Source organism: Orcinus orca, chromosome 14, assembly GCF_937001465.1.
Source record: "Orcinus orca chromosome 14, mOrcOrc1.1, whole genome shotgun sequence".
In the NCBI taxonomy this organism is placed as follows: Eukaryota; Metazoa; Chordata; class Mammalia; order Artiodactyla; family Delphinidae; genus Orcinus; species Orcinus orca.
In genome coordinates, this window is record NC_064572.1 from 40289823 (window position 1) to 40311459 (window position 21637).

At 35.7% G+C, this 21637-nt stretch overlaps 1 protein-coding gene across 6 annotated transcripts in view; it reads left to right on the plus strand.

The window, feature by feature from the left end:
- Positions 1-19430, plus strand: part of CCSER2 (coiled-coil serine rich protein 2) — a 160538-nt gene extending 141108 nt beyond the window's left edge. For 3 of the 6 annotated variants that reach the window (XM_004273012.3, XM_033433945.2, XM_033433949.2), the window contains one exon: positions 14671-19430. In XM_004273012.3, coding sequence (XP_004273060.1) covers positions 14671-15489 — 819 coding nt within the window. In that variant the 3' untranslated portion in view covers positions 15490-19430. Of the gene's footprint in view, positions 1-2351; positions 2485-8393; positions 8434-14670 lie in introns of all 6 variants that reach the window. The other 3 variants (XM_033433946.2, XM_049697133.1, XM_004273013.4) reach the window with 3 other exon arrangements.
- Positions 19431-21637: the final 2207 nt, after the last annotated feature.

Here is a 21637-nt window from a genome sequence, read left to right on the forward strand (position 1 = left end):
ATATCTTCATCTCTAGGTAAACACAATAACTTAATTTAATTCAGTTTGAATCAGTAAACAGAGTCTCCCGTTTGCTGGGGACGGTTAGGCAGGGAATGTGGGACATTTAACATGTTTTAAACTCCTGACAGGTTCTAGGTATTTTTACAGATACTTTCACTTAAATTATTTTAAAGAACTAATGATTTATCATGAGAGACAATTTAATACAGTTGATTGTTTTAAGTGCCGTATAAATAGAGTTATAAAATTAAAGGATAACAGTGACTCTGGAGTTGGGGGTGTGTGAGCCAACTGAATTACAACTAAAAGTGAGACGTTTCTTAGAGATGAACCATTCTATCTTAGTTCGTTCAGGCACCTATAACAATACCACAGACTGGCTTATAAACAACAGAAATTTATTTCTTACAGTTCTGGAGGCTGCAAATTCCAAGATCAAGGCACTAGCCTGCTTCCTGGTTTATAAACAGCCGTCTTTTCCCTGTGTCCTCAACATGGTGGAAGGGGTGAGGGGGCTTTCTGGGATTTCTTTCACAAGGCACTAATCCTATTCGTGAGGGCTCCACCCTCATGAGCTAATCACTACCCAAAGGCCCACCTCCAAACCATCACACTGGGGCAGTAGGTTTCAACATATGAAACTTGGGGGCGGGAGCACAAATGACTTAGTCTGTAGCACATTCCAATCCTGCATCTTACAAATGAAGAGACTGAGACTCAGAGAAGATCAGTGGCTTTCTCAAGGTTATAGGCTCTTAGAAGATCCAAGGAAAAACACAGTTCCCTGATCCCCAGTGGGTACTATTTCCATAAACCCTCAGGGAGACGTTATTTCTTTGAGAAGGAATCTCTGACTGCTGGTTTAGTTTATTTACAAAATCCCTATCTGAAAGTTTCTTTACCCAGTGCAGTGAGTAGAAGCTGGTCCTGCCTGGTGAAACCCATAGGGAGAAAAGTACATGCCCCTTCTTGGCTGAGGACTTGCTTTGTGTAAAGGTTTTGGAGCAAAACATCTCTGAAACAGCAAAATCGAGTTGTATCAGGTAATATCTATGGAGAGCACCTGGGGTCATCACCCTATTAAATATTTCGTAATCTGTTTTCACAAACACCCATGGCTAAATTAGTGGAGAAGTTACAATAATTTCAAAAGACAAGATCTTTATTTACTAGGATACTCTGAAGATCATTAATTTTATTTAATTTCTTGTAGCTATTTGTTTCCTTAATCAACATAGAAAATGGATCTTTCTTTGGTTTTTGTTTTGTAGTGAGCAATGTAGGATTATTCTTAAATTTAAATGTGTCTGATTATACTGAACCTGAGACAAGGAATGTTGATACAGGAGTGGACATAAGTTTTTTATTTGGATCAGTGTTCCCTAAATATCTAAACATCAGTAAAATACATTAGTAATCTTCTAGTACATCATTTCTATATCAGATTAATTGCTGTGAAAAATTATGCATACTTTATTTTGCAAATTGAGCTGCGTGTGATGATGATTTACAAGCTCATTTTTCTTGATGCTATCATGAGTGTTTCTATAGTTTTATGTGTGGATATGTCTCATCAGTGAGGAGGCTAGGAACAGAGAGACATGAGACCCAATCTGGTTCTATTTGTGTGAACAAATTCTCTCTTGAAGACCCAGTTTTACCTGGAATGTGAGGAAATAGAAGTAAATGACATTTCTGTTGTTTTCCAGTTCTGATAATCTGATCAAAATAAGTAAAGCTAAGAAGCCACAAGTTAATAAAATTAAAAAGTTTGCATGTGTAACCTGTGGCCTGTATGTCACATTCTTGATATAGTACTCACTCTTACAACATCCTAAGTCTTTTGAATGCTGTGTTGGTTCTGCTATCTTCAGCTAATGTTCTTTATTTTAGCTGCTAATCCTTTGAAAACCTATGAGTTAAAAAAGAAAAAAATTTTGTATGATAATTTTTTAATGCCTAATTTATTATTGATGCAGTTTCTGTGTGTTTAACTCTTAAAGTCTATCTCCCCTTTTAAATGCTTTCATTTTTTGCAAAAAAACTGGAATCTGCTACTTTAAAAAGAGATACATGATGATAAATGTAATTGTATGCCAGAAAAAATATATTATTTCATATGCATTAACTACAAATATTAGAGGAAAATAATTTTTTTCTTAACATATGAAAAATAACTAGTTTTGGATTATGATGTATTTTTAGTAATTTGGGCTGCCTGTATTTAAAAAAATGAAATCTGTCTTCTCATTAACACTGTTATTTTTTTTTAAAGTATGACTGTGGTTTCTCTATTTTTTGGTTCCCTTTTTTATTATACCTCCCTACCCCCATCTCTCTCTGCACAGGGTGGGTATTCTGCCCCCTCCTTCTCTCCTTGGCAGGGCTCCTTCCAAGGCATCCCACGGACTGTTCCACCGCACCGCAGACAGAGTGAGTCTGTGTCTCTCACTCCTATCCTGCTCTGGCTTCCCATTCATGGTATTCCCCTTCTGCATGACTATCCCTCCCCAGCACCTCCTCTCCCTCCAGAGTGACCTGCAGGCACACGCTAAACCAGCACTCCCTGGGCTCTCTTCTCTTAATTAATACTTCCTTTGACTGCATGTAAATAGACTTTTCTCCTTAGAGCCTTAGGAAAGCTGTCTGAAGTTAATGTCATTCTAATGCCGTTTAAACCTATTGCCAGTGACCCTATACCTACTGACATGCATCTGTCTTTAATATATTTTCTATTTTCATGACCTTGAGATATATGAATAAAAATTTTTTAAATCTAGTCATGTTAAAAATGTATACACTATCTGCAGTAGTATAATGGACAGATGCATATTGTTTAGGGAGCAGGCTTACTAGACCATTGCACATTTCTTTAAATATTTTCTAATCAAAAGGTGTTGATTGTGTTTCACTGTCATCTAATACAAAAATCTTTTAAATCATTTTTAAGAGTGTTTTTTAATAACTAATATGTCTTTGTAATTTATCAGCTGCTTTACAGTACAGAAGAAATGGCTTTTGAATATGCATGGTTTACTAACATTTCTAATGATTTAGTAATTGTTTGACTTCAAAAAAAATCTTTGTTTACATTAAATCTGCTTTCCAAAACAGCGTTTATTATTTTGTATTATGTACTTAAGTATATAACTGGTAAGTTGGTTATATTTTATCTTTTTTGAAAAGTCACCCCAAAAAATCTAATGTTAATGAAAAAGATATAAATGTTGTCAGAGTCACTTTTTATGCCTTCTCCATAGATTTGCCCTGATTTGTGATTCATATCAATTTTTTCATAAATTATTCTTATCAAAGTCATGTGAAGTATCAAAGGTCCAAAAGGGGGAAATTTTAAGCAGTTAAAATTTTAAAATGTGATTTATTCAAATAAAACTTTATTTCTTGAATTAGTCAATTATAAAGTATCAACATGAATTTGAGACAAGGTTTGAAGTTTATTTTTTGACCATTATGCCTTTCCTTCCCTTTTGCACTTTTTAAAGAACAATGGAATAGAGTTTGCATAGGCTTTTATATCAAGATTATTTACTAGCAAGTTAATTTGTTGGGTGAAAGCGTTCCTCCCTTTTCCTCCTTTCCCATCTCCTACCACCTTTGTAAATCCTCCTTTTTACTTCCTTTGCTTCAATTAGGTTGCTTTCTTCTCTATTTGAAGATGGCTAGCACATAAAGAATTATACTAAATTGCTAGTGAACTAATCTGAATTTCAAAGGGCAATTACAACAAATGATAATGTATTCTTAAACTGTAGCCAGTATACTGCATGGTTGACAGATTTACCTCAGATTGAGGTAAATTACGCACCTACCTTAACTTTTCTGAAGCCCCCTTATAGTCCCTGTTCTTTTTCTCCACTGTTCTTCTCCCCTATTCTCCTTCTCAGCTACATGTAATATGGAATTGGAGTTTAAGGTTAATTATTCAGTATTACAAATAGTTTAGATTTATTTTTAAAACATGTTTCCCAGAAGCACCCATTTCACTAGTTTCTCATTAGTATAGCTTTAGAAATTACTTATCCCTCACCTGAATCGTTGGCTCTCCATTTCCAAATGCTTCTTTCTCCTTTGGGTTCAGAGGTATTTTTTTCATTTCCAACTACGAAGCAGCACCGTCTGTCCTTCAGCACTACTATCAAGAACTGTCTTTCTAGCTTTTCTAGGTCAAACCTGCTTTCTCTGCATCTCCAAGTTAGCAAAAAGAAAGTTTGGTTCTCCAGAGTTTGGATGTATTGGCCACCTAGGAGAAGGTATATACATTGGAGTCTTTTCCTGGGTAAGTTCTCATGGCTTATGCAGCTAAGAGAACTGGCCCTGAGACTTGATCATTGAGACTTGTAGAACTCTGTTTGTGCAAAGTGCTAACTAGAGGACTTATTCACAGCTTTTTTTTTTTTTTTTTTTTTTTTTTTTGCGGTACGTGGGCCTCTCACTGTTGTGGCCTCTCCCGTTGCAGAGCACAGGCTCCGGACGTGCAGGCTCAGCAGCATGGCTCACAGGCCTAGCCGCTCCGCGGCATGTGGGGTCTTCCCAGACCGGGGCACGAACCCTCATCCCCTGCATTGGCAGGCTGACTCTCAACCACTGCGCCACCAGGGAAGCCCTGTTCACAGCTTTTTGACAGCTCTTATTGAGCTTTGAAGGTTCCTTTAAAGGAAATATGTTTAAACTACTACACTTTTAAATTTACCCTGAGAACGCCTGAAGGAGTATAAAAAAATAATATAAAAGAGTGTAAAATAATAATGATTATTATTTTATAATGATAAAATATAGAGAAGGAGAAGGATATGACATTATGGGAGTAAATCCAGTAGTTTTCCAGAGAGTTTTGGAATAGGTGTCCCCATTTCCTGCACTAAACTGCTATGTATTCAGTGAAACAATATTTGTCTCCACATTTAGTCAGTTTGTGATTTCTAGTGCTGATTTTAATTTTTGAGAGGTTAATTCTGTAAGTGATGGTATATAGTTGAGAGAGTTCTCCTACATTATCGTGTTTCAATAATAAGTTCTTTCTGATGCCCTCTTGAACATCAACTTAAGCGAACTGCCTTTTTTTGTAAATGCAGAAGCCAGGTAAGCTTGGCTATTAGTCTTCAGTAAGGTAGTCTGTTTTTGTTTTTTAAAATGTGTAAGAGTAGTGGACCTAATAAAACAGGCATAAAGAGATAGCCTGTTGTAGATATTGCAGAGAGTGAAATAACTAATGTTTACAGGGACTATTTAGCTCTGGTAACTCCAGAAAGCTGCAGTGGCCAAGGATGTTCTTGGTGAATTTAAGAATAACTCTAAAAAAATGGAGATAAAAGGAAAATCCTGGTCTTTTTTCTTTTTTTTTTTACTTTCTCAGGAAATTTTGACTTACATTCCTTTTCTCAGGTGTATTACTAGTCTCAGCTTGATGATGCTTATCTCCCAGTTTCAAATTAAATTTTCCCTAGGTTAGCAGAAAATATCTACATTTAAACATTCAAAGGTCTTCCTGCTGTCAGTAGGCACTTCAGCTTTTGTCCAACTGACTTAACTGGCATTGGTTTAGTCTTTCTAATTTCCAACTGTGTAAAATTAGGAATGATATATATATAACCTACCTCACAGTATGAAAATTTAATAAAAATAATTACTTTTGGCAAGTAACAGCCTTAATGGTAATCTCAAATAACATTTCTTGCCAGAGCATGTGCTTTCAGGAATACCTGACTTTTCAAAAAGTATATCTTGGAATAATACCTATTTCTTATCATGCCTAAAGAGACTTAAAATTCGCTGTTTAACACCTTTCTTGAAAGAATTTAGAAATCTTAACTTCCTTTAGCTTCCACATACAGTAACTTAAATTGGAAGAAAAAAGTTGTTTTTAAGCAACAAAAGTAACAAATACATGTTTATGTCTTAATAGCCATATTAAGCCCAGCAGTTTCTTTTTTAAAAAATTTTATTGAAGTATAGTTGATTTACAATGTTGTATTTAGTTTCTGCTGTACAGCAAAGTGACTCAGTTATACATACATATATTCTTTTTCATATTCTCTTTTATTATGGTTTATCACAGGATATTGAATATAGTTCCCAGTGCTATACAGTAGGACCTTGTTGTTTATCCATCCTATATATAATAGTTTGCATTGGTAATCCCAAACTCCCAATCCAGCCCAGCAGTTTCTTGATGCAGTGCTGCCTGATTTCTAAATTTATATTACAATAATCACTAATTGTATTCACCAGAATTATATTAAGAATGGCAATTATATTGCCTTATATTTTCCTCCTCCTCTTACAACCTTCAGGGGTTGTTTCACAAACCTTTTTTGACAAATTCATTTTACATCATAACCCAGTATATATTTACTGAATGAAACTATATATTTACAACCCAAGACACACGTGTGTATATTTAATATTCAGATTAAAGATTCATGAAACAGTACTTTCTGTTAGGACATATGATACTCTCATATTTTTTTCCCAATTTTTTGTTTTGCTTTTTTTCAGATAGTATTATATGAGCATTTTTTATATAGTAAATATTTCTTGAAAACATTTTAATGGCTACATGATAATACATTATCATGTGACTATGATATCATTTATTTAATGTTTTCCTGTTGTTTGACATTGATGTTGTTTCCATTTTCCCCTATTAAACAGAGATACTATTATAGTGCAGTTTATTCTTGTGTTTAGATCAGTGTCAGCACTAGAAGGATGGTTCTTAAAGGATGTGTGCTTTTTAGAGATGCTTGATGTGTATTGTTGAACTGTCAAACATGTTCATAAGGTATACATTAACGTGGCTCAATCCGATTGGCTTCACCATGTGACTGTAATCAATTGTACATGTAAAGATAGCATCAGTCAGTGCTTTAATCAGAATTTAGCTCTGAGAGTGACTTTTCATAAAAATAAAATATTTTTGATGAAGTCGAAAAGAGTAACTCCGTAAAAACTGAACAATTTGATTTTACAGTAAGCTATTTTTTTAAAAGTGTGGTTGATATAGAATATGGCACTGTGTCCATATTTGCAGTTAATTCAAGTGCAGATTAGTCATTGGTTAATTGACTAGAAATGTGCATCAAACTCATGGTCCAGGAGGCCGTCCCATAAACGTAGGCATGGGTTAGTTTCTTTCTCAACACCTTGCAATTATGAGAAACAAAGCAATTGCTGTTATCTGTATAAGCCTTTTATAGCCTGCTCTGCAGATTGTGGGATTGTCTTATTAGCTGTATTTGTTGCCATATCATAGTGCCTGCAGTATCCTACTCTGGATAAATATACCATGCGTATTGGTCACAGCAGTGGAATTGTACTATTATGATGTTATTTAGTTTAGTTTTTTCTTTTTCCCTGAACTGTTCTCCATCCCAGGGGTAGATGCTGATGGATTCTTTGTCTTAGAGATACAGACTCATGAAAATTAAGCATCTCACACTAATTATGCCTGTGCAGTAAATACTTACTTAAGTCACTATTATTCACGTCCATAGTTTTTATATTTTTAATTAATTTGTATTGGAGTATAGTTGCTTTACAGTGTTGTGTTGATAGTTTTTAAAAGCAGTTAACTGATCAACTTAGAAAAGTCATTGAACTTATTTCAGAAATTGCTTATTTATAATTTATATTTATCAGTCATATATCTTCCCTAAGTTCTCTGAGATCTAGAGGCACTATTCTGAGATCTAGGGAATGAGAGCATTCCTGGTCCTCAGGAATCCTTGGAAGCTTTGATTGGGGTCATGTGAATTATAGACCAGAATTCTTTGAATCTAGTTATACTAGGGATCCAGTCCTGTCTTCCATCTCTATAGTGATGTGGGGAGCCTTGCTTATAATGTAGAACATTATATTTAAGACATACATGAAAATCAGATTATTCTTTTATTGGTCTTTAATGCAGCAGCAGTTAAAAGTAAACATTCAGTTGTATTTATAATATGCAAGACTGAAATTATTAAAAATAATTTCTACTTCCTTTATAAGGGATTACATGCAGCCAAACCTTTTTAGATCTTTGGAGTATGAATATTAATTGTGTCAAAATTCTTTTCAGTATTTTATTTGGTAAGATTCTTCAAGTGATTCCTTTTAAGGGTAAGAAGATTATATACACTGTTCTGTGGATATGAATATTTGTATTAACTTGCAAACCACTTCAGCAAGAAAGTATAAATCTATTAAGAATATGTTTTCATTTTATAGAAATATATTAAAATAATAAGTCCTAGAAAAATACAACAAAAGAAAAGCAAATACTGTTGGCTGCTACCCAGTCATGGCAATTCCTTGGTGTTGTATGTGGTCTCTGACACCACTGTCCTGTCTTTTTCTTGTCTCTGCTCTCCCATTATGCCATTGGCAAGGAGTTGAGAAGTTAGTCCATTACTTCTCTGACAAAGCGTGGTACAGTACAATTTCAGATTTTTTCCTACCACCTTCTTCATTGTAACTTTTCCCCCCCAGTTTGCATGATGCATGTCAGAGCCTGCATGAAGTTACAGGCATGTTATAAATGGCTCCATTACCATCTTCCTTTTAACCTTTGAAATGTATTTAATAACGATAATAAACTTGTATATATCAAGAAAATAATATTAGGTCATTCCTGTGTCTGTTATGCAATAGCGTTTTTATGAACATTTTCTGTTTTCTACCTTACACACTTTGACATATTTTTACTCCATCAGGACTTGATATTTCTAGCTGCTGTCTTACTATTGGTGACTTTAGAACAAGAATGTTTACAGAAACTTCCTTTGTATGTTTACAGATATGACTATTTTTTCTTATGTTAATGCTAGAAATCTTTGAAGTGCTATGAAATGGTGAAGGTGAAGAGTTTTTGTGATGAGTGCTAATTTGCATTTCCTTGTGTTCAGTATATTTCCTCCAGTGGGTCTCTTGGAACCATTTTTCCCTGGAAATACTGCTTCACCATGTGGCTTGAATTTGGTGTCTGAGAGTTATCCTCTGTAGGACAGATCAGCTAAGAAGGAAATAGGACATTATCTAGGAAAGTTAATACCTGAATGTTGGTATTGAATCTGTCTTTTTGAGTTTTTAAAACAATCATCTGGCTATATTGCATATTCTGAAAGTCTGTGAACTCATTGGACTTAACCCAAATATCAAAGAATAATAAAATTTTAGTGCTGCATTTTAAATTCTCTGTCAGTTCAAATTCTGGCTTTGCCATTTACTAAAGTCTGTGAATTTGGAGATTCTACTTAATTTCATTTAACCTCAGTTTACTCGTTTACAAAAAGAAGATAGTACCTTCCACCTAAGGTCTTGTGATAATTAGAGATTATGCATGTGAGCATAGAGTTTGGTTGTCTACCATTGGAAAGAAGGGAAACCCTTCTTTTACAGTCTAGAGTATAATATTTCTCAAGTATATGTAATGTGTCAGGCATAATACTAAGCACTTTATATGCATGTTATCATTTGTGATTTACAACAATTCAATGAGGTGTAGGCACTATTATCCTCATTTTACAAGTTACAAAATTCCATCTCAGAGTAGTAAGATAATTTACCCAATATCTCACTGATAGAGATAGAGCCAGAACTCAAACCCAGATCAGTCTGACTTCCAAAGCTCAGTGATTCAATACTGTGTTGTACTAGCTCCTTCATGTAGCCACATGTAAATTTTCTCTAAACGTTAAAGTGCCTTGCATGTCCTAGCTCTAGTTTATCTCCAGGAGGACACTTGAGGAATCTTGACTTCTGTGTCATATCAGATATGCCTCCTGTGGATTTAAAACATTTAGATATGACTGACATTATTGAGATATGTATTTGGAGCCTAGAAACCTTGCAATCTGTAGCAACTAGTTTATTATAATACTATTATAGAAGTTGCTTCCCCGCCCCCCCAAGATGTAGTTACAAAAGGACAATGGCTTGAATTAATCATTTTCACACCTTTTCATAGTCGTGAGTGACATTTACTGAGCAATTTTGATGTGCTCTGGGAGGTTCTATCCTAAGTGTTTTACAGTTATAATCATTTTTAATTATTAGAATTAGAAATGGAAAATAGTTGAATGCTTGTTAAGACAGTTTCCCTAACATATTTCATCCAGAAATGTCGAGTCTCCCAACTAAAAAACATCTCTGGCGTAGCTGGTGGATCATTATGGGAGGTGCAGGTCATAATGGGAGGTGCTGTGTTCAAGCTAACATGTAATGAATCCTTCATGCTATGCTTCTAAACATGAATCATTAAGCTGACCCCAAACTTATTTAGAGAAAACATTTTTTTAATTATAAGATTTCTTTTCCATCAGTTATTAAGACTCGTTTAAATTAGTGCTGCATCATTGACCTAATAGGGGAGTATCATTTTGCTAGTCTGTTACCAAAGAAGCCGTGCTGGAATATACCACTTACCAATACTCATTTATTTATTTATTATCTAGTAAATACATATTTAATCCCTGCTGTGTGCCAAATACTGAGGATACCAACTACAACAACAAAAAATGAATAAAGCGTGGTACGTGCCTTAAGAAGCGCATAGTCTCTGCTTATCTTTGTAAGCAGCACAGAAAGACATTTAAGGTTATCATTGAAGATGCCTATCAAGTCCTTGCATAATTACCCAGTAGTGCCTATTGCTGGCACTCTTGACCTTAACATCTGTAGCCATTGCATCTGAGAAGTCTCAGAATAGTGTGCTGAAGTGTATGTATTTAACTACTAAAGTAAGACTTGAAGTTGCTGAGTCCAGTTAGAAGCCCTGAGTTCTTTCAGTCTAGGAATGGATCCACATTTTTAAGCTTTAGTAACCAAGCTTTCTACAAGTTGCAAGGATGGAGTACTAAAGCTCTACGAATGTGTGACTACAGAGAGTTTCCAGAGGTCCCTGCAGTAGTGGGGGAATTCGTTTTGCCCTCTGAGTCTTGTGGGCGGCTGAAGCTATGTAATGAATGGGCTGGTGGGCAACTTCCCCAGAGGTCTTTTTTTGATACAGGGCAATACCTCGTCTTTCATCTTCGAAGCTGGAAACCTGAACTCATCTTAAATTTCTCTATCTCCTTCAAAACTCTTTCAATCATTTCCAGTTTCTTTTCCTATATCCTAATTTTAAACCCTTATAATTTATCACTTGGGCTGTTAGCAATGGCGTACTACCTGGGTGTTATGCTTAACAGTCTCATCCCCTACTGTTACATTCCTCACCGATCCCACCAGAGTGACATTCTAAAATACACATTGGGTCTTACAATTCCTCTGCTTAAAATTCATCAATGTCTCCCATCATCTACTGTACAGAGTCAGAACTATTTGGCCTGAAGCGAGTTCCTTTATGAGTTGGCCCTTGCCTACACTTTCCTACCAACATTGTGCTTGCCAATTCAAACAATTTGAAGTTACTAGAACATAATCATGTTCTTTTTTTTTGCCTTTGTGTTTTGCATGTACTGGCCCTTTACCCTGAATGTTCTTCCCTTCTTGTCTTCTTGGCAAACTCCTACTCATCTTAAAACTCTGTTCAGATGTTTGCAATTCTTGGATGCCTTCTGTGACCTCTCTAATCAGGCATATATTTTCTTCTTGCTTCTACATTTTGTTATGCTTGAGACATGGTCTCATCATTTGTCTACCTGACTCTTTCTTATGAGGCCTCTCAACCACAGGAACAGCATTGTGTTCAGGTTCATATTTTCCTACACCTACTACAGTGCATGATATATCAGACACTTTTTAAATGAATGAATGGTTTTGATATTCCTTCCTATTGATCTTATTATCCCTGATTACATGGGATTTTTCTTTTTATATTTAAAATGCATTCTGAAAACACCTGTGGTAGTGCAGTAGTAAACGTGGGCAAGATGAATTGTTAATATACAGCTGAGAGTTTAGAATTTGGGGGATTGTACCGCAAGCAGCAAGCTGTCCAAACACATCTTTGCTTTTGCTTGCTAGATGTTAAGAGGCAACTTGTTGTTCTACTTGTCAACAGGTAATTAATGACAACCCAGTCTTTAGTGGGTAACCAGTTTTACAGTCTTCCACAAATCAGGAGTAAGCCTTTCCTTGGTCCTCACTATAGTCATTTCTTGATCTTCTTCTAGAGACAGAAGATCAAGTAGCAGAATTGATTTACAAACTAGTTTTCAAATAAGTACTAAAATAAGACGTTTATTTTGGGATAGGGAAATTAAATTTTTATTTAAAATAAACTTTTAATAAAAATATAAAATCTATATTATTCAGCATTTAGAAACCACTGATTTATTTAATGTAATTAAATGATAGTATGGACACTTTTTGTATAATTGGTTAGTCTAACTCCTCTCAGTTAAAAGACTCAAAATTTTATTATTTTTTAAAAACCTGATTATTTTCTAGTTCTTTAGTATTTGTTATTGAGCTTTATTGCCTTTAATACAAGCAGAACATCTTTCTGACATGACACTCTGCTGTATTTCCATTTAGTTCTCTGGTAAGCAGTGGTCATTTGGGTAATATAAGTAATCAGAACAATGCGCATGGATAATTTATCTACAGTTCATAGTGCCCCTTTTCTGGAGGCTTGATTGTCTTAATAATCAGTTTAATCTTACTTAGAAAATTATACCTGTATGCTTTGAGCTGGTAGTGCATATTTATACCATTTTTTTCCTTATGGGCAATAGACATATTACAATAAAATCATTTATTTAGATTGTCACTGATATTTTCAAAGGTCTTAAATTGTTTTAAGATTTTTAATTCGAGAGTAGACTATCTTATTGTTTTTAAAGGTGAAAAGAGGTAAAAAGGGAAAACAGATCCCCATTCAATTAACCGTTTAATGTTGCACTTTTCTCCTCCTTGGTTGCTTTTTTTTTTTCCCTTAGGTAGATTTTGGTTTGCTTAATAGGGCCCTGCTTTATATTTTTACTGATCTTTCTAAAGAATATATCACTTTGGCATGGCCAGTTTTTTCTAGGGAATCCCAAGGAGAGTCTTGAATAAATTCCTTGATGATTTTAGTACCTCTAAATCATCTCTATGGTGATATATTGTGAAAATGCCCAGTGACTTTAACTAGGACATTTATCTTGAAGCAAAAACTGAGATGACTTATTTATTTTAAATATTCTAAGATAAAAGTTTAATGTAACATATTCTGCATGGATTAACTTTGAGTAGTCATTTTCCTGATGTTTATTATTATTATAAGTAGCAAGTCGACCCCATGCCATCACGACCAACCATCCCTCCATGAATTGGTGACCTTTGTGCTCAGTAACTTGTAACCCCTCCATAATCTAATCCCTGATTTCTGACTCTGGTAGCCATCGTCCAGTGCTGGTCAAGGAGGTGAAAAAAGGAGCAAAATACAAGTGATGCAACATAAATAGATTCACCCTTTCTTTTGGGGAAATTAGAGATACTGTGTAGATTTGTTTGTGGATTAGCATAGTAAAAAAATTATTAGTAAAATATGGTCTTTTAAAAACATTCATGTTTCAAAGCCCTTTGCCAAATTTTTTGGCATTTTCAGCCCACATTATTTAATAGAACGTATATATGAGTGTGTGTGTGTGTGTGTGTGTGTGTGTGTGTTTAAACATTTAGAGCAACTATTCCTGTATCATGATATGACCAATAGGCTCTGCCCCATAAACTTTTAACTGTTTGGGCCATTGAAAGATAACTTTAAGATTCATATTTCTTTACTGAATGCCCCAAAGTAATGGAAGTTGTATGTTTCCTCTGATTTGTATAGAATATAATCACACAGTAAGCTCCAGAGAAGTGTGTGCAAGGCATGTGAGCCGTAAGAACTTTACTTTTGTAGGCTTCTGAGCTTTAGTTCAAGTTACAGGCAACTTGAAATCCGTTTTAATCTCAGACATCATTCAAAAGGCTGGTTATTTTTAGTTTTATTAATGGACATTTGCTCTTGGGGAAGGTAAATCTGTTTTTCATATATCAGCCATAAGAGAACCTTGGTTGATCCCTCAAATGGCAGTGAGACAGAACAAATAAGCTGTGAAAACATTTTATTCTGAAACTTTTCAGTAAGAATATTAAAGGTAGGTTAACATTAGCTAAAGATGTTGACCTATTTTTTTTTAAGTAATTAGAATTTCACATCAACTGAGAACATAATCTTCATTCTAAATTGTTTATCTGCTGGTAATTTTAATTCTCGATAGAGGTACAGCACCTGACACTTTGAAGTTAATGCTTCCTCTGATGAAGTGTATTGAAGTGGTATAGATCTTCCCTTAAAAAATAAGCCTTTAAAATGGGTAATAAGATCTGAAGGTCATAGTTGCTATCATTCTGTCAAGCTGTCTTATAGATAAAGTTTTAAATAATTAATGAATCAATTAAGGTAGGAATCATTTTTTACAGTAAATCAGTACTTTAATATTTTTCTTTTCTCCTGTTTGATTTTGGATCTTGTTTAGTGTTTACTGCCTGTACCATTTTTTGTTTGCATCATCACTCTTGTATGTGTCTCATGAATTACTTGAATATTGCAATTTATGTTTTAATTGAAAAACCCCCACATGCTTCTCATATTAAAACATAATAAGTACCAACACAGCCTAATTGGAACTTATATTAATTCTGGGTGTTATTTCTAAAATGAATTGTTGCTAATGTTGTTTTTAATTCTAATAGCCTCAAGTACTACAGCCTTCCAGCAGCCTTCCCAGACCCACAGACCACGCCCAGGGAAAACTAGCAAAGCCACAACATACCGAGGCCCACAGTGAGTGCATAATCCAGGGCATACATCAGGGTGTTGCACCTCTGGATGAAAGCTTTACACACGGCTTGCAACAAGAAAGCAGCAGTGGTCTGGGAGACCGGCCTTTTTCATCAAGCCCACAATTCACTAAGGATGTGGTGAAGAGTACACCTTCTGAAGCAGACTTGAACATGACCATAAATGCTCAAGAGCCTTATCATTTGGCAAATAATCAAATTAGTGACATGCAATTTGTAACCACTTCTCTTCAGACACTTCCCCAGTCAAGTATAGTAGACCAGGTTAAGAGAGCTGGAAGAAATCAGTCTTCACCAGAGGGCTACACATCTCAGCCCAAGTCCTCGAAGCTTTTTAAGCCATCCATCTTGAATTCTGTGGTACCTCCTCCAGTTCCTGAAACGTGTCCAAGTGGGAATCCCACTTGTAAGAAGTCACCAATAATCACACCATGTAATTCTGCAAAACTCCAGCCAACATCTAGTCAAACAAATCTTGCAAATAATCCAAATCCAAAAGCATCTAAGCTCCGCCCCCCTGCTGGCTCTTTCAAACAAAAACAAATAAGCAGCCCCCGACTAGAGCCTCAAAACTTCCAGGCCAAGACAAGCATCCCAAGGCCACTAACAAGAAGAAAAGAAATCATGCAGAATCCTAATGACAATTTGAATTCTGGGGATTGTTTGGCCTCTAATCAATATTCTCGTCTTCCTAAACCAAAGATACATTAAGCATAGCCATCACCTGCCAATTTGTTTTTTTAAAAAACAGTCTGTAATAGCTTTATGTGCAGTTTGCTACTGTGATGGAGGTTCCATTGAAAGCTTGCAAATCTAAAAATTAAAATGTGGAAGCTTCTACTAGTTTGGCTCTTCCATTTTATATCCTGGTTGAAGTACATAGTATTTGAGCATATTTGTCTCAGGTAAACACAAAAGTTTGCTTACCCATTCAGAGGTCTACAGAAGGCTCTAATCATGTTATCCATCCCTCTGCACATCAGAAAATTCATAATATTCCACTTAGCAAGCAACAAATGTGCTTTGCTGATTTAGTCCTTTTAAGGTCTGTATTAATTGTGGTTGTCACAGCCTCACCCTTTTTCACTCATCCCTCCTGTGAATATGGTTACTATTATAACTAAAGATTTGGTGATAATGGAAGATGGTAGTCTGTACGTAGAGTTCTGGCCAGTGATTTGTATATTTAAAAGGTCTATGCAAAAGCTCTGTGATGAATACAGGAGATCAGGCTTTTATTGGGAAGTTTATGTAAGTTTTATTTTTCTTTGCTATAGTCTCAGTATTTATTTACCAGACAAATTCCCCTGGCTAAAAATGTTTCATATTATGTATATAAACCAATTATATGTTGCTTTAACATCTTGTTTTACACACACACACACACACCATTTGTGTTTGTTTTTATTACTGAATAAATTTTGGAAAGCTCGAGTGAGGATACATCTTGAAACCTGACGTAAAGATGTATTCATTTGTAACATATGTTGGTGCTAGAGTTTTGCTGGTAATTCCATTTTGAACCCTATCGACTTATGGATCCATGATAGCTGTTTTGAGGTTCCACAGTATATATTTTAAATTAAGTCTTTATTGCAATGTTTATATTTATTGACTTTCTGCTAATATCCGAAGACTGGAATAATGGACTTGAAATGTTTGCACAGAACTTTGATGGGATATAAATATCCCGTATATAGGGATTTAAAACTATTTTCTATAGCAAAGCAAGTTAAAGTATTTTGAGTATAATTATAAATTTAAGTAAGACTATCTTGAGAAAACCGGAATTCATAATAGCTGTGTTTTTTTGAGTTTTCCAGGTTTCCCTTTTATGTTGGTGTATGTTTGAATGACAATTTCTTGAAAGTAGATTTGGGAAGAAAAATAAAATTAGAAAGGGGAAATTATGTTTTATTAAAAGGTATTAAAAGATATTTCAATGGCAATATGTTTATTTATTTTAATGTGCTAAGAAGGTAGCTGTGGAACTGCCAAGGGACCATATGCATTAACCTAATTATGCTGCAGGCCGCTTGTCAGGTGGTTCAGTAAATTTGCCCTCCTGTTCTCCCAAATCATGGCATCTCTAGGCTGTTCAACTGTTGCTGCTTTTGTTAGAATTAATGTCTTTCACACAGATAGTATTTACAACGTCAATCTTTGTTGTGATCAGCTGACCAAAAATTTATCAAAAGGGTTTATGGCCAAAAAATCAGTCACTCAGATTCCTAGGAATCCCTTTAAAAAAATGTACATCGCCCCATTTTAGAGGAACAACACAGCAAGTACTCTAGCGGAAATTTGAAAAGAGGTGTTTACTACCATTTGATGCAGTCTTCCCTTACCTATAAGGAACCATTCGAATGAATTTGCCATTCACCAGATATCAGCGATTCTTGGATTTGGTAAGAGGTGAGCAACACAAATCTAGTATCATACTCTCATCTGACAGCACTTCTGCCAGAGAAGCACTAAAGTTGAGAAAGTTTTTCACATAGTCTAGATACTGTTACTATGCTAAGCGATCAGACATATCAGGAAGCCTCTTTTTTCTTCATAGGGACAAGCAGTAATAGCTGAAGCTGTAAGTGGGTACATGTGGTTTTTATTTTGAAGGAGAAAGAAAACTGATCTCAGATATTGCAAATGGGGTGTTTCCCTAAAGTAAAACATACTGATTAGTAGGTCTTGGTTTATTTAGAAATTATATAAACTCTTGTGAAACATTATTAACAAGTAGGCCTTTATCTTTAGGGGAAAATTTTTAAATTTTTACTTTATTTTTAACCCCCTAGTCTGAGGGAAATGTCTTTATTAAAAATGTTGACTCCTGCAGTATGTTTATTCTAATCCTTTTCCTGCTCTGTTTTTTATCCCTGATGAATTTGCAGAAATATTAATCCATCAGTTCAATTTCTCTGTACCTTTGTTGAGCCTGAGTCTTGGCAGAAGGCTCATTAATATAATTATGAAGCATACTATTACATTTAAGAGAAAAAATCTAGAATGCTTGCATGAAACAACAAAGTATTTGCCTGCAGTTTTCGTTAAAAACTGCAAGAATATTATGCTAGTCTGCTCCTTAGTAAATGTTAAGTCAGAAATGTTAAGTCAGAATAATCAGAGCTCACTCACATTTGGCTCGATCTCTCTTTAGTGCTTCTGTAAGTCAACTCTGTGCCAAATCCCCCTGCACAGGAACTCAGATCACTCTTTTCCTTGGTTCTTGTGATTTTGGTGAAGATGGTGGCAGTGTATGAATTCTAAATCCCAAGGAAGAAGTCTTATGGGCATTGGTTAAGTTTCACATTGGTGAAAGAGGAAATAGAGTATGTAGAATTATACATTTGGCTGTTAATGGGGTGCATATAAAATTCCTTAAAGACAGCTTGGCTAAGGAGTTAATCAGTACAGGTGCAGATGATTTTAAGGCATTAAAGGATTGTATAGTAATATCATTTAGAATGTTTCTAATAACTGAGACCCTCTAGCATTTTTCTTTTGGAGTCTCATTTTAATTTGTGCAATATTTTCAGGCCTATAGACTACTGTTCATCGTATTTATATAGATGTTAGGGAACTTTACTAAGTATTTTAACAAGTAAAAATCTGAATATGAAAGAAAATATCAGATTTGCACTTTAAATGAGCTTAATTGCTTGGAGTTGTGCCTGAAATATCGAAATGCCTCCTATTGGGTGTGGCTTTCTTTGTTGAAATGAATTTCTCTATAATTGTTGCTGTTCGAAGTACAGCCTTTCACAGTTGTATTCTAAGCATGTCACTTTTTCCATTAAAGCACTAAGTTCTTTGAATGTTTCATTGTCCCCTTAAGTATTTTACTCAGATGCATCAGAGAGAACATGGTCCCCCTAGAGCTGTCACTTCTAAATCTTCCTGTAGCATGGATGGTGTAACAGACACAGAGATGCACTCTTCATTTCTGAGCAGAGTTGTCATGATGGTTTCCTGGCCTCTAGGGCACTGAGGATGCAATTTGGAATCATCAAATAGGCTTGCAGTGAAGAGCAGTAAGACTGCAGCATAGTTTCAGTTTACTCTCAATCTTACATAATAGTTTTCGTGTTTATGAATTAGTTGGGGTGGTTATGTTTGCATGCTTATGCACACATTTGAACATTAATTATAGCTGTAATACAGATACCTGATGTTTTTCCTTGGGGATGATGGCCTTGCTGTTTTCTTAATTCTGATGCCTGAATTATATTTTAAAATTTTCTTTCCACACCTCCCTTCAATTTTTCTGCTGCAGCAATTTGAAAGAGTATGTTTGGGTAAATGATTATGATGGTGAGCACCAATCTACAACTATGCTGTTAAAGATACATCATATGTTTTAACTTTGTTGGGGGAAAGCTACCCACTTTCTCCTTGGTAAAGCATTGCCGTAACAAAATAATACTGACCCTAAGAATTTAAAATCTCTTAAGTCACTGCTGACTAAAATCAGAAACACCACGATCTTTAATGTCTGCAGTATTGTTTTTCCCACCGATTTAAAAAAACAGTTCAGAGTAAATACTGTATATTAGAATTTGCTTGTAAAATGAATTATAAAAACTGGATGTAAAGTCTCTTTCCTGAAAATGTTGGCATAGTAAATAAAAATAAAGTTCATAATTATAAAAGTTTCCTTGTCCTTCTCAACACTGACGTCCACAGTGTACTTTCTCTCATAACTTTTTTTCCACAAAGATCTAAAATATTCATTTCGTTGATTTTTTTTCAAACTCTGTATCATTTCACACACTCCCTTCAGCATACACACCACACTTCCAGCCCTGACTGAGTAAAAGGAATAGGGAATTTATAATTTATTTTATTTTCCAGTTTAGCTATATGTGATAGACTTTATATAATAGGATATTTGAAGTTGCTTCAGTGATATATCACATTATTACCGAAAATGGTTCCATAAATGCCAGGAAAAGAGTGAATGAAATTTTATTAGTAATAAATGTGATAATGGCATTTACCATGTCTTAAGACACCTATATCAGTTTTAAGGCCCTCTGAGTTGTTAGCAAGTATTCTCTTAAATTAACTCAAAATTTTTCCTTTTTAGTCTTTCATCAAGTGCAGTCATTTGTTTCCCATTATGTTTTTTCCCCACATTTTCCATTCTGAAAATCTTTTTCTTCCCCAACAGAGAAAACAAGTAGAAGTTCTAACTTCTTGTGATGATCGGGTTTAAGTAATTTTGCTGGGTATCTTACGTATGCCATCACTGTACTGGCTGCTGGGTGGGCAGAGAGGAAGGTTGCGTGGTCTCTGCCTCCTGGAGCTGAAGAACCCACAGGTGGTTTTTAATACCCTCTCATCCAGTTCATCATCTTGTTGGGATAACAGTAAAACTCCACTCCTTTCATTTCATTCTGGGCTTTAATTCCCTTGCACTATTCTCATCTTTGCTTCTGTGTTACCTTTCTTGGTTACAGTTCTTTATTTCCCTTTGAAAACCTGGCCTTTTATAATCTGATTTTATTCAAGAACGCCTTTCTTAGCTGTACTGGATAGTCTTAAGTATTCTGCATTCTCTTCCATAGGTGATTTGGTCAAGATTTAGTTTTGAGGTTTCTCAGCTATCTTAAGCCGCCTTCCCTTGCTGACTTCAGCCCATAGATGTCTTGCTTCCAGGGGCCCAGCCACTGAGGTAGCAGTTTTAATTCACAGTGTCCTGTTAATAGGGTTATAGCAGTGTCGTGTTACAGAAGCAGGGCCAGCAGTCAATCTTACAGCCTCACACACAGAAGAGGCTGTGGGCCAAATGGAGGTCCCATTTCAAACATCTTAGATACTAACAGGCATAGTAACACAAACCTTAGTTTATAAAAAAGCGCTGTGACAAGTACTCTGGTACGTATTGTATGTGTCCATTACAGTCATGATAGCTAATAACCCTTGGTGTCCTATGCGTGCCAGTCATCATTCTAAGCACTCTGTGCTACCCTTTTTTTTTTTTCTTTCTGCGGAACGCGGGCCTCTCACTGTTGTCCTCTCCCGCTGCGGAGTACAGGCTCCGGACGCGCAGGCTCAGCGGCCATGGCTAACGGGCCCCAGCCGCTCCGCGGCACGTGGAATCCTACCGGACCGGGGCACGAACCCGCGTGCCCTGCATCGGCAGGCGGACTCTCAACCACTGCGCCACCAGGGAAGCCCTGTGCTACTCTTTTAATTCTAGCAACAATCCTATGAAGCAGGCAGCAGTATCTCCGTTTTACAGAGAGGAAGGTAAGGCTCAGAGAAGTTAAATAAGCTGCCTAAAATTTCACAGCTATTAAGTGTCACAATAGAATTGGAAACGAGGCCATCTGGTTCAGGGTCCATGCAATTTAATCACAAGGCCATTACCGCTTCCCAAGGTATATTTCATCTCAGTTCATTTTCACAACAGCCCTTCCTTTCTCATGTGATAAAACTGAGACACAGGGTGTTAAAAGTCACTTGCCCAAAGTCACACACTTATTTAACTAGCAGAATTGGTTCGGGGGGGCGGGTGTGTGGGACTGAAGCCAATACATTTTTATTGAATTATGCTGCCATCTAGTGGTAAAATTTGGAAACATCCTTACACGTACATTGCCTTACCCGTTTCCAAAAGACTTCAAAGCTGCTTAATATTTCAGAAGACAGAAACCCTGCAAAATCCCCAAAGCATTAAAATAAGAGTGAAGGGACAACAACTACATGGTAATGGTGGAGGCAATATCTTTTAACTGAGAGCAGACTTGGTTCTGAGTTTCCTGGCAGCCAAGGCAAAGAGGGGAACTTATATGTGTTCCATTTTTATCACTGCCAGAAAAAAAGTAGATCAGTACATCACAAGAGATTTACT